This window comes from Ylistrum balloti, unplaced genomic scaffold (genome assembly GCF_031769215.1).
Source record: "Ylistrum balloti isolate Yb309-2 unplaced genomic scaffold, AGI_CSIRO_Ybal_v1 Utg370904, whole genome shotgun sequence".
In the NCBI taxonomy this organism is placed as follows: domain Eukaryota; kingdom Metazoa; phylum Mollusca; class Bivalvia; order Pectinida; family Pectinidae; genus Ylistrum; species Ylistrum balloti.
In genome coordinates, this window is record NW_026782513.1 from 34,390 (window position 1) to 48,428 (window position 14,039).

Genomic DNA, 14,039 nt, shown 5'->3' on the forward strand with positions numbered 1-14,039 from the left:
GGCTTGACACTGCCGCATAATTAAAGGTAAATTCCTACAAGCCAAATCTAGTAAGGCAGCCTGTTCTCTTAAGTTTACTCGACCTCCCTCTTTTCATTCCCAAGACAACAACAATCCAGATTTGATATCTCCGAGAATTCACTCTTTATCTCCATTTATCTTCTATTGTTGAAGTGGTCAATGGCACCAAATCTGAAATGTAAGGAATATTGAAAAACACCCTACCAACACTTGGGTTCGAACTATAGTGACCCTTTGGTCTCTAGCCAGACCCTCTATCACTCAGCTAAAGAGAAATTCCCTCTCACTAGTATGGCGACCTTATCTTCAGTTCTGCACATGTACTGATCACTTTGTTACTGCTTGTGGGATATTTCATGAAAACCTGAAAATCTTCAGTTCATACACACAATAACATTTGATGTTTAAGGTCAACACTTTGATATGGCCCAGGGGTGAAGGTCACTCTTAACCTGACTTTTCAAATAAAATATTGTGTCTTGGATAACTCAGGAACATTTCAAGAGATTTAGTTTATATTCACACCATAACATCACACCATCAGATTCTATATATAACTAAATTTTGGGCATTATTGGTCAGAGATAACGGTCAAAGTTCACGATTGTAAAAGATTTTTTGTGAACCCTGAACCAGATTTAGATCTGTCTGTGATCACTTTGTTTTTATTGAAGAATAAGTTGTTTTTGAAGATGATCTGTATAAACTTTACAATATCTGTTATTTTCCATTATAAGATGACATTAAAGACTGACCTCTGACCTTCTGTTGACCAATGTCATTATGTCACAGCAAATGTTAACATTAGTGCCCATTGATATGTAAAAAAAACATGACATACTGTAAAAATATTATTTTTTGTGGTGGATTTGTTTTTGGTGATTTTGTGAGATGTCTTCTTCCAGGAATTTATTTGTCCATGAAGTGTTAGAATTAGTATATGTAGATTCATTGAGCTATATTTAGATATGAAATAAAGTGTCAAAGATATACTCATTTTTAAAAAAAAAATTTAAATCCCATGAAAATATGATTGTGCAGTATATGACAGTGTTTTGATGTTTACAGGAGGTTTACCAGGAGGTCAAGCAGTATATGTCACTGGCCAAGGATTTGAACCTGAGACAACAGTTACAATTTGCGGAGAACAAGCACGTGTCTTGGAATTAAGATCACCATCTTTACTGATAGTCGAGACACCTGTGTCCACAGGTAAAATGACACTCCCTCCAAGTAGAAACTTTGTTCAGTATCTTCAAGACCTATAATAAAATCTTACACTCTTAAACAGATCTGTTCCATAGACAGGGATATTTTTCAAAAGTAAGAGTTTGGCTAGGTAGCATTAGGTTTATGTGGTTCATGATGTTTTCCAATTTTGACATGATAAAGCTATATAAAGTGATGGTAAAAACCTGTCAACAGATATACCACAATCATCAGTCCAGTGTTAAAATTTGTAAACTTGCAAAGTTTCACCTTTCTGTACTTATGAATCTAACTTTAATTATTGGTACAGGAGAGGTTGTTTGTGACGTCCTTGTAACGTCTGGTACCCAAGTTATCACATTGGCAAGTAGCTACTCCTATCAATCGAACCTTGCAGCAGAAATAACGTCTGTCATTCCAGCCTTTGGAGGCACAGATGGAAATACATTAGTGACAATAACAGGAACTGGATTTAGGTAAGATCGATGTGTGGAAGGTGTGGGTCTGTGTGGCTTGTATAGTGAAAAATACAGTCTCTATCACACAACTGATATGTCCATGTTGTTTGCATATAGAGTAAAATACTGTCTCTGTCACTCAGCTGACGGGTCAGTGTGACTTGTACACAGTGTTAAATACTGTCTCTGTCACTCAGCTGACAGGTCAGTAGGACTTGTACACAGTGTTAAATACTGTCTCTGTCACTCAGCTGACATGATGGTGTGACTTGTACAAAGGGTTAGATACAGTCTCTATCACTGCTGACAGGTCAGTGTGATGTGTACATATTCTTATATATAGTCTGTGTCACACAGCTGATGGGACATTGACGTGTACATAATGTTAGATATGGTCTGTGTCATACAAATGATGGGTCAGTGTGACGTGTACATAATGTAAGATATGGTCTGTGTCATACAGCTGATGGGTCAGATGGTCTGTGTCACACATCTGATGGGTCAGTGTGACTTGTACATAATGTTAGATATGGTCTGTGTCACACAGCTGATGCAGCATGCTTGTTTCGCACATTTGGTAGACCTAATCAATTTCACACTGGAGACCAAAGTTTGATTCCTTGGCACTGGACAGGAATGTGTATTTTCACTCTTCTTTCTCCGAGGATTATTTCAATATTTCGATGCGAAACAGTGAGGAGTAGATAGGTGTGGCTGGTACATATATTGTTTGATGTGACCTCGGTCATTCGACTGCTCTGTGGAGTAGTTAGGTGTGGCTGGTACATATATTGTTTGATGTGACCTCGGTCATTCGACTGCTCTGTGGAGTAGATAGGTGTGGCTGGTACATATATTGTTTGATGTGACCTCGGTCATTCGACTGCTCTGTGGAGTAGTTAGGTGTGGCTGGTACATATATTGTTTGATGTGACCTCGGTCATTCGACTGCTCTGTGGAGTAGTTAGGTGTGGCTGGTACATATATTGTTTGATGTGACCTCGGTCATTTGACTGCTGTGTGTAGTAGATAGGAGTGGCTGGTACATATATTGTTTGATGTGACCTCGGTCATTCGACTGCTGTGTGGAGTAGATAGGTGTGGCTGGTACATATATTGTTTGATGTGACCTCGGTCATTCGACTGCTGTGTGTAGTAGATAGGAGTGGCTGGTACATATATTGTTTGATGTGACCTCGGTCATTCGACTGCTGTGTGGAGTAGATAGGTGTGGCTGGTACATATATTGTTTGATGTGACCTCGGTCATTCGACTGCTGTGTGGAGTAGTTAGGTGTGGCTGGTACATATATTGTTTGATATGACCTCAGTCATTCGACTGCTGTGAGGAGTAGATAGGTGTGGTGACCTCGGTCATTCGACTGCTGTGTGGAGTAGTTAGGTGTGGCTGGTACATATATTGTTTGATGTGACCTCGATCGTTCGACTGCTCTGTGGAGTAGTTAGGTGTGGCTGGTACATATATTGTTTGATGTGACCTCGGTCATTCGACTGCTGTGTGGAGTAGTTAGGTGTGGCTAGTACATATATTGTTTGATGTGACCTCGGTCATTCGACTGCTGTGTGGAGTAGTTAGGTGTGGCTGGTACATATATTGTTTGATGTGACCTCGATCGTTCGACTGCTCTGTGGAGTAGTTAGGTGTGGCTGGTACATATATTGTTTGATGTGACCTCGGTCATTCGACTGCTGTGTGGAGTAGATAGGTGTGGCTGGTACATATATTGTTTGATGTGACCTCGGTCATTCGACTGCTGTGTGGAGTAGTTAGGTGTGGCTGGTACATATATTGTTTGATGTGACCTCGGTCATTCGACTGCTGTGTGGAGTAGTTAGGTGTGGCTGGTACATATATTGTTTGATGTGACCTCGGTCATTCGACTGCTGTGTGGAGTAGTTAGGTGTGGCTGGTACATATATTGTTTGATGTGACCTCGGTCATTCGACTGCTGTGTGGAGTAGATAGGTGTGGCTGGTACATATATTGTTTGATGTGACCTCGGTCATTCGACTGCTGTGTGGAGTAGATAGGTGTGGCTGGTACATATATTGTTTGATGTGACCTCGGTCATTTGACTGCTGTGTGGAGTAGATAGGTGTGGCTGGTACATATATTGTTTGATGTTACCTCGGTCATTCGACTGCTGTGTGGAGTAGATAGGTGTGGCTGGTACATATATTGTTTGATGTGACCTCGGTCATTCGACTGCTGTGTGGAGTAGTTAGGTGTGGCTGGTACATATATTGTTTGATGTGATGTCGGTCATTCGACTGCTGTGTGGAGTAGATAGGTGTGGCTAGTACATATATTGTTTGATGTGACCTCGGTCATTCGACTGCTGTGTGTAGTAGATTTGGCTGCTGAGCCATATGTCTGTTTCCTTTGCTTAGCTGATATAGACCTGTAGGTTGGTTATTGTAAATGTGGAAATTGATGCAAGGGGGAAATTTTCACTAATTATTTAAAGGTCATTAGATATCGAAAATTTCCCCTGTGTGTAATATTTTGTGATGAGCTGAAATATCATAAATGAAATACAATGAAAATTGATCGTGAAAATAACCTCCTTGCATGTAGTTTACACACAGAAATTGTTCATGTGTTTACCTTTCAATTCTCATTATAGTATGTATTTATTTAAAATGCATATAATGCACAACTTTTATTAGAATGTGTTGTGTTTTACTTTTCTCTGTCCCCTCCCCTCCCCTCCCCAGTGTTCCCCCATCCTCTCCTGTTCCATTCTAAATTCTTCAAAAGATTTGTTCATATTTACCCCCATAGTATCATAACGGCGAGTTCGACACATCAGATACTTGTTTGCGTAGGAGAGAGGCATTCATGTCTTTTTCTGGTTTGTATTTAGTGCTATAAATTTATCTTAAATAAATATGGACGATTTGCTCGGGTGGATCATTACCACACGACACTGAAGAATGAAATTGGTGTTGGTTACAAAAGCAGTTATATTGATTTTGTATCAGTGCTGGTGGAACATCTAAGAAGAGAAGGCGAAGATCTGTGCTGGATGGAGTGACAGTAACAATGGGAGGTGTGCCGTGTTCTGTCCAATGGGAGTCAGACACGGAGGTCAGGTGCCTCACTGGGCAAAGACAGGGTTCTGTCAGCACATTCGTGGAGCTGCGAAATGCGAATGGAATGGCACGGCAGGTTAGTTGTGTTGGTCTGCTTATATTGATTTTAACAGTTTATGGGTGGTTGGGTGGTGCATTGGTAACACATCCCCCCTTTCACCTAGCCGTCCGGGGTTCGATTCCTGTAATGGACGTGAAAAGGTATGGGGTCACCTGCCCGACCACAGGAGTTTTCCCCGGGTACTCCGGTTTCCTCCCACAATAACACCCCTCGCACTCTTACATCTGGGTCAACAAGAGTGATTAGTAGAAGTTGAAATTTGTTGCACAATTGTTGTAAAATAAATAAAGTTTATTTATTTTATTATACAGTTCATGGACACATGAATTTATGAATTAGGAGAGCCCACAAAATCCATGGAAAATAAATCCCCTACATGATTTTTCTGTAGTTTTCAGGCTGAAAATTACTATTAACCCGTTCCCATTTCACTGATCATATTTATCTACTTTGTCTTTTGTTCATAGAATTCATCAGATAAATGGGTATTTGTGTAATCGTGATTTTATGTTTCATGAAGACAAATGCTAACTTTGAGTATCTGGATATTTGGTCCTCTCCAACGTCATGGGGTGGTTTACCTCCACCAGTTGAACAGGATTTTGTCGTCATTCCATCTGGCCAAACGATACTGTTGGACGAATCAACACCAATTCTTAAGATACTTCTAATTCAGGGTAAGTACATACTACATTTAGTATCAATCAAACGTTTTTAAGATCGTACAAAAGACACACGATAATAAAATAAAGAGGAATAAAAAAAATTTGTCCTGATGACGGTCGCATAGCGGCCGATACATGTAGACAGTTTCACAAAAAGTCTTCATGTTGTTTAGATTCCTTTTTGTTTTATTGTTTTCTTAGTAAGGAACTCTACTGAATCCTAGGGATCCGACTGAAGGCACTACCGCTAGTCTTACATAAGGAGTGTTGGATCACCCATTATTTATTATCCAAAAGACACACAAATGAATCCTACTGATACAAATTTAGAGTTAGATTCAGTACTGGCAAACAATGAATTAAACTGCATCATACAGCTGTTTTTTCCTTTTAGATACTAAGGGTCTAAATTTGAAAGTCTAGAAGGGGACAATACAAAGCGATAAAAAGAGAAGTCTGAATATAGACTGGAAGGTGTACTATCATCCAGGTTTAGGCAAACCTCTGAGACACAAAGTCAACCAACAGTTTCTACCATCAGGGAGCAGTCATCTGTTAAACTGATGTAGAATTGATACTGTTAGATGGCTATTTGATGATGTGCACATGTTGATTCTGGTAGACACCCAAGGGCTGGTGGGCAAGGCCAAAAGGGATCAAACTGACTCAAATTTCAAAGACTTCTCAATACATAGATATTATAAAATCTATTACATTCTGTCATGGATGGAAGATATCATGTTGGAAAATTACATTTTGACTATAATTTCTCGTAATTCAAAGGTAGTTAGAAGCCTTCGTATGCAGAGCCTATATTATGTAAACATTCCATGTACAATGTACAGTTGTGATAACACACTATGCACCAAAAACTTCATACCCAGTTCCTGTGCACGTCAAACGCACACACACAGGATACATTATTGTGTATACAACAGTGCAATAGATTGCACAATTTGTGTGGTTTAGCTAAAATTACGAATTGAAAATAAAATGGAAATTTATTACTATATAGCAATCACATGAAGATTAACAAACATTAATCGGTGATTATAAAAGTCATTTTCAATTCGACAGTTTTTTAAATAACCATGGACCTGCATTAATTAGTCTTATCACATTTCATAGTTTCATACCTCAGAAAGTGGCGAGTCGTGTCTACTCGGACAACAAACGTTTATATGCTGGTATATATGTGATAGATTCGGATACGATACCAGCTCATGTATCTGAGCAGATATTTTTGTTTACAAAGTGAATGGAAAATGAGAGTAATAGGAAAGTAATGGAAATAAAGTTTCCTTTCTGATGGTGTGAAATTTCAAATGATCTATTGCTGTGACATAAAGAGATGTACATTTAATATCAACATAAATATTGTATTTATAATGTGTGTCCATACACTGAGGCTGGTCATGTGTGGCTCATTGTAAACAAAACACTTAAGATCACGAGTGTACCTAACTACATCCGATATATCTACAAGTGTCCCACTTTTATATTAATGGCTGAATAGGAAATATACTTGGTTGTAATCTAATATATCTAGAAAATAAGTAAACCATATCCAACCCTTATTTATAAGTCATTTTAAGATTTATATCAACCATGATAGAATCGCACAACGTGCGCACATATGTGCAATAGCTTATTTATTCCAAATTTTCTAACGTGCAGACATCGTGCACAAATGACACATTGTGTAACATTGTGTGATCCTAGAACGGTAGTTTAAGTTATGATACTCTATTAACAAATTTGTTATGACATGTTACAAGAAGAATGCCAGCAAATGACCATTAAGGCCCTTGGGCCTCTTGTTTTCTTTCTCAACTGACCAGGAAAACAAAATGGCTAGCAAGTGGCCTTTTTCAATGAAAGTGTGTCCTTGCTCTTTCTTGAACAATTTTGATTTGATTAATTTTTCTCATTTTTTTTTTTTTTAATTGTGTCAGTTCCCCTTTGTCATTAAATGTGCTCTTCTAATTTTGGAACTGACCAAAAAAGCAAAATGGTTGACAGGCAACCATCTTTGTTATTGACTGTGAAAGTTTGTTTCCACTATTTAATGAATCTACTTAAAATTTCGTTTGGATGGATCTTTCCCAGATTTAGTATGTAGGTTCCCCTTGGGTCGTTATTGTGTCCTTCTGTTTTAGGGACTTATGAGAAAAACAAAATAGATTTGTCAGTTAGAGATTTTTTTGCCATTTCTTAAGAGGAACATTCAAATTTCATAAATTTTAGAGTAAAAATAGAGGAAAGAAGCAAAATAAAGGGAAACAATCCAACTTGTAAAGAAGAAATAAAGACAACAGAATAGTGGACACCTAGATCCCTCTGTGTTGTCTTGTTTCTTACATGGTCAGCCTTTAAATTTAATTTCACAATGTTCTGGTTTCCTGTTTCCATTGCTGATGAAGATAAATGTTTCTACATATTTTGTTGGATTCTATATAGCACTTTTGTTATTTTTTTTAGGAGGAACAGTAAAATTTGCTGAAAAGGATATAGAACTCAACACTGAAATCATCTTGATAACAGACAATGGTACCCTTCAGGTGTGTATCCTTGTGCTTTCGTCAGCTTTATGTCCCTTAACAACAACGAACAACTTCACTAACCCTCATATTCCTTGACAATATAAACTGCACCCTTAACCCAAGGAATTCCTTGACAACAAACTGAATCCCTAACTCTCATATTCCTTGACAACAACGAACCACATCCCTAACTCTCGTATTCCTTGACAACAACGAACTGCATCCCTAACTCTTGTATTCCTTGACAACAAACTGCATCCCTAACTCTCGTATTCCTTGACAACAACGAACTGCATCCCTAACTCTCGTATTCCTTGACAACAACGAACTGCATCCCTAACTCTCGTATTCCTTGACAACAACAAACTGCATCCCTAACTCTCGTATTCCTTGACAACAACGAACTGCATCCCTAACTCTCGTATTCCTTGACAACAACGAACTGCATCCCTAACTCTTGTATTCCTTGACAACAACGAACTGCATCCCTAACTCTCGTATTCCTTGACAACAACGAACTGCATCCCTAACTCTTGTATTCCTTGACAACAACGAACTGCATCCCTAACTCTTGTATTCCTTGACAACAAGAAACTGCATCCCTAAATCTCGTATTCCTTGACAACAACGAACTGCATCCCTAACTCTCGTATTCCTTGACAACAACAAAATGCATCCCTAACTTTCGTATTCCTTGACAACAACGAACTGCATCCCTAACTCTCGTATTCCTTGACAACAACGAACTGCATCCCTAACTCTCATATTCCTTGACAACAACGAACTGCAATCCTAACTCTTGTATTCCTTGACAACAACGAACTGCATCCCTAACTCTTGTATTCTTTGACAACAACAAACTGCATCCCTAATTCTCATATTCCTTGACAACAACAAACTGCATCCCTAACTCTTGTATTCCTTGTCAACAACAAACTGCATACCTAACTCTTGTATTCTTTGACAACAACAAACTGCATCCCTAACTCTTGTATTCCTTGACAACAACAAACTGCATCCCTAATTCTCATATTCCTTGACAACAAACTTCATCCCTAACTCTTGTATTCCTTGACAACAACAAACTGCATCCCTAACTCTTGTATTCCTTGACAACAACAAACTGCATCCCTAAGTCTTGTATTCCTTGACAACAACAAACTGCATCCCTAACTCTTGTATTCCTTGACAACAAACTGCATCCCTAACTCTCGAATTCCTTGACAACAACAAACTGCATCCCTAACTCTCATATTCCTTGACAACAACAAACTGCATCCCTAACTCTCGTATTCCTTGACAACAACAAACTGCATCCCTAACTCTCGTATTCCTTGACAACAACAAGCATACAATAACCTGTAATAACCACCTGACTTCCAAGTTACTTAATGAATGTACCCTTGTGTATGATTATGTATTGTGACTAAAGATCTAAATAATGACATGACATTAAATATATACTAAAATGATAAAGAAACGCAGGGTGAACTTTAAACCAGAAATTAAATATGATATCGGGCTTCATTTAAAACGAAATTTTTGTATACTTACAGATAAATTAAAGCTTAAAAATTTCCAAAGTCTGTATTTTGCATCTGACTATTGGTTTAGAGGTACTAACGATTAAATTGAATGGACCCATAGGATTTTGAAATTGAAATTGAACTGAGTCATCAATATCTTGTGTGTCTGCCGTTTGCTGTGGTCACGGCCCTTATTCTTCTGGTCATAGAGTTAATGAGAGCGTTAATCCGTCTTATGTTGATGTTGTCCCTCTCTTCAATCAGAGCTCTGGTCAATTGCTCTCGAGTAGCAGGGGGTGGCTGGCGCTTTCGAACCTGTCTATCCAACTGGTCCCAAAGATGCTTAATCGGGGACAAACCAGGGCTATATGGCGGCCGATCTAGTGGTTGAATGTTGTTGTTGGCCAGAAAGACTTGGCAAATCCTTGCTACGTGGGGCCTAGCATTATCCTGCTGGAGGGTTAGATTATGCTGCTGTAAGAAAGGGATAACACGGGGTCGGAGGATCTCATCTCTATACTTCGCTGTTAAATTGCCATCAATAACAACCAATTGTGATTTTAACCCGTGTGAGATTCCTCCTCACATCATTACTTAACCGCCCCAAAACCTATCCCTCTCTACAACGCAAGTGTCCGTAAAGCGTTCGCCACGACGTCGGTAGACACGTTGACGGCCATCAGATCGATAAAGACAGAATCGAGACTCATCCGTGAAGAAAACTTGTCTCCACTGCCTCAGTGGAAACCGTCATGGAGCATGTGCAGCGACCCAGGCCATACAACGCTGACGTCGTGCAGGGGTAAGGTGTGGACCTACGTAGGGGCGACGTGCTCTTACACCAACATCTCGTAATCGATTCCTTACAGTTTTTGAACTTATAGGATGCCCATGATTTCCACGAACATTAAGTGCACTCTCTCAACGGCAGTAAGGTGCCGATTAGGCACATGAGAGACGATGATATAGCGATCCTGACATCGTGACGTTACGCGCGGGTGTCCTGACCTAGGTCGATCGGCCAATCGCCCAGTTTCCCGAAGACATCTTACAAGACGTTCTATGGTGGAAACATTAACACCAAAGTGCTTAGCAACCTGATTTTGCAGCTGTCCTTGCATCAGCATCAGAATGGCTTGGCCCCTCTGAACTTCTGTGAGTCGTGCCATTCTTAAAACGAATCAAATTCTCAATTAATTTTAGGGAAGCAGTTGGTCTGTATAAAGACTAACGAAGAGTGACTTGACCAACGCCGCATGAGACCAGAACAACACGGTGCATGAGATTCTTGTTTTTTCCTTGCTCCATTTACCAGAGCTGTGCACTGTACCGTGACTAAATTTTCAATACATGACAATAATATGACCTAATTACTCAATCGACAAAGTTTCACTTTATTTGGAGAACGCGTTTTCAAAATATCGGAATAAATATTACCCTGCGTTTCTTTATCCTTTCAGTATACTAAGTCTGACCATTATATTGATTCTATTTGATAATTTATGAAACTTGTTACAAATTTTGCTTTTTAGTGAGACTTGGGGTTAGATATTTTTAGACTCGTTTCATAAATCTTGTAATTATCCAATGGAAACTTAAATAAGACACTGATTTACATTTATTGCAATTTATTGTAGGTAGGAACAGAAACACAGCCATTTCAGCACCAAGCTACCATCATTTTACATGGCAGTATTTCAGATTTGGGGATACCAATTTATGGTACAAAGGGAATCTTTGTACGCAATGGAATCCTAGATATTCATGGTAATCAATTTCAGTTAACTAATATGTCAAACATCCTTTGTTTTCATAGAAATTCTTTATATATGTTAACTTTTCAGTTATGCTTAGGTTTAGATGAACTATATTTGAACAGTTTATTGAAGTAGACGGAATCACTGCACCTCGATTTACATATATATGATTCCTCTAGCTCACCTGGCCCATGACAAGTCATCCATCATTCTTCGTCCATCGTCTAGCATCAACTTTTTCCTTTAAATAAATTCTTCTCAATAACCAATGGACCAATTGTTTTGATACTTTGTTGGTATGATCCTGAGATGAAGCCTGATAAAGTTTGCAAAAACAAAAAATAATAATCATTTCGACCTGTACTCAAGTTCACAGGGGTCAGATTTGTAAAAACCTTAAATAACTTCTTTTCTTGATCTAAAAGGCCTAGAGGCAGGATATTTGTCTGGTATATATAAACATATTGTATAAACAATGGGTCTGAATACCTTTCAAACTGTTTTTTGAGAATGGTATGAAAATTTGATATAAGAAACATTTCCAATTCAAGGTAAAAGTTCGCCAAGGCCATGGACGAAACTTGCCCAAACTGCAGATATTGGAAGCGACAAATTGTATCTACAGGAGGATATTGGTGCATCTGTTAATGATGATGTTGTTGTGTCAACAACTGGTGGTCGACACTCACAAGCAGAAACAGAGGTCAGGTAGGGCACTGGTAGTCACTACTCACAAGCAGAAACAGAGGTCAGGTAGGGCACTGGTGGTCACCACTCACAAGCAGAAACAGAGGTCAGGTAGGACACTGGTGGCTACCACACACAAAAACAGAGGACAGGTAGGACACTAGTGGTCACCACACACAAAAACAGAGGTCAGGTAGGGCACTTTTGGTCATCACACACAAAAACAGAGGTCAGGAATGGCACTTTTGGTCACCACTCACAAGCAGAAACAGAGGTCAGGTAGGGCACTGGTGGTCACTACTCACAAGCAGAAACAGAGGTCAGGTAGGGCACTGGTGGAAACAGAGGTCAGGTAGGACACTGGTGGTCACTACTCCCAAGCAGAAACAGAGGTAAGGTAGGACACTAGTGGTAAACACACACAGAAACAGAGGTCAGGTAGGGCACTGGTGGTCACCACTCACAAGCAGAAACAGAGGTCAGGTAGGACACTGGTGGTCACCACACACAAAAACAGAGGTCAGGTAGGACATTAGTAGTCACCACACACAAAAACAGAGGTCAGGTAGGGCACTGGTGGTCACTACTCACAAGCAGAAACAGAGGTCAGGTAGGACACTAGTGGTCACCACACACAAAAACAAAGGTCAGGTAGGGCACTGGTGGTCACCACACAAAAAACAGAGGACAGGTAGGACACTAGTGGTCACCACACACAAAAACAGAGGTCAGGTAGGGCACTTTTGGTCACCACAAACAAAAACAGAGGTCAGGAATGGCACTTTTGGTCACCACTCACAAGCAGAAACAGAGGTCAGGTAGGGCACTGGTGGTCACCACTCACAAGCAGAAACAGAGGTCAGGTAGGACACTAGTGGTCACCACACACAAAAACAGAGGTCAGGTAGGGCACTGGTGGTCACTACTCACAGCAGCAGTGGTCACTACTCACAAGCAGAAACAGAGGTCAGGTAGGACACTAGTGGTCACCACACACAAAAACAGAGGCCAGGTAGGGCACTGGTGGTCACTACTCACAAGCAGAGACAGAGGTCAGGTAGGACACTGGTGGTCACCACACACAAAAACAGAGGTCAGGTAGGACACTAGTGGTCACCACACACAAAAACAGAGGTCAGATAGGGCACTGGTAGTCACTACTCACAAGCAGAAACAGAGGTCAGGTAGGGCACTGGTGGTTACTACTCACAAGCAGAAACAGAGGTCAGGTAGGACACTAGTGGTCACCACACACAAAAACAGATGTCAGGTAGGGCACTGGTAGTCACTACTCACAAGCAGAAACAGAGGTCAGGTAGGACACCAGTGGTCACCACACACAAAACCAGAGGTCAGGTAGGGCACTGGTGGTCACCACACACAAAAACAGAGGTCAGGAATGGCACTTTTGGTCACCACTCACAAGCAGAAACAGAGGTCAGGTAGGGCACTGGTGGTAGGGCACTGGTGGTCACCACTCACAAGCAGAAACAGAGGTCAGGTAGGACACTGGTGGTCACCACACACAACAACAGGTCCTGTAGGGCATTGGTGGTCACCACTCACAAGCAGAAACAGAGGTCAGGTAGGGCACTGGTGGTCACCACTCACAAGCAGAAACAGAGGTCAGGTAGGACACTAGTGGTCACCACACACAACAACAGAGGTCAGGTAGGACACTAGTGGTCACCACACACAAACACAGAGGTCAGGTAGGGCACTGGTGGTCACTACTCACAAGCAGAAACAGAGGTCAGGTAGGATACTAGTGGTCACCACACACAAAAACAGAGGTCAGGTAGGACACTGGTGGTCACCACCCACAAAAACAGAGGACAGGTAGGACACTAGTGGTCACCACACACAAAAACAGAGGTCAGGTAGGGCACTTTTGGTCACCACCCACAAAAACAGAGGTCAGGAATGGCACTTTTGGTCACCACACACAAGCAGAAACAGAGGTCAGGTAGGGCACTGGTGGTCACCACTCACAAGC

At 40.6% G+C, this 14,039-nt stretch overlaps 1 protein-coding gene across 1 annotated transcript in view; it reads left to right on the forward strand.

The window, feature by feature from the left end:
- The window catches only part of LOC132559395 (fibrocystin-L-like), a gene marked incomplete at its 5' end in the record, with an annotated part of 84,140 nt that overhangs the window by 21,013 nt on the left and 49,088 nt on the right, over positions 1-14,039 (forward strand). Inside the window, 7 exon segments of the mRNA XM_060224007.1 lie at positions 1,090-1,233; positions 1,541-1,706; positions 4,727-4,880; positions 5,386-5,542; positions 8,012-8,091; positions 11,237-11,366; positions 11,908-12,064. Coding sequence (XP_060079990.1) covers positions 1,090-1,233; positions 1,541-1,706; positions 4,727-4,880; positions 5,386-5,542; positions 8,012-8,091; positions 11,237-11,366; positions 11,908-12,064 — 988 coding nt within the window.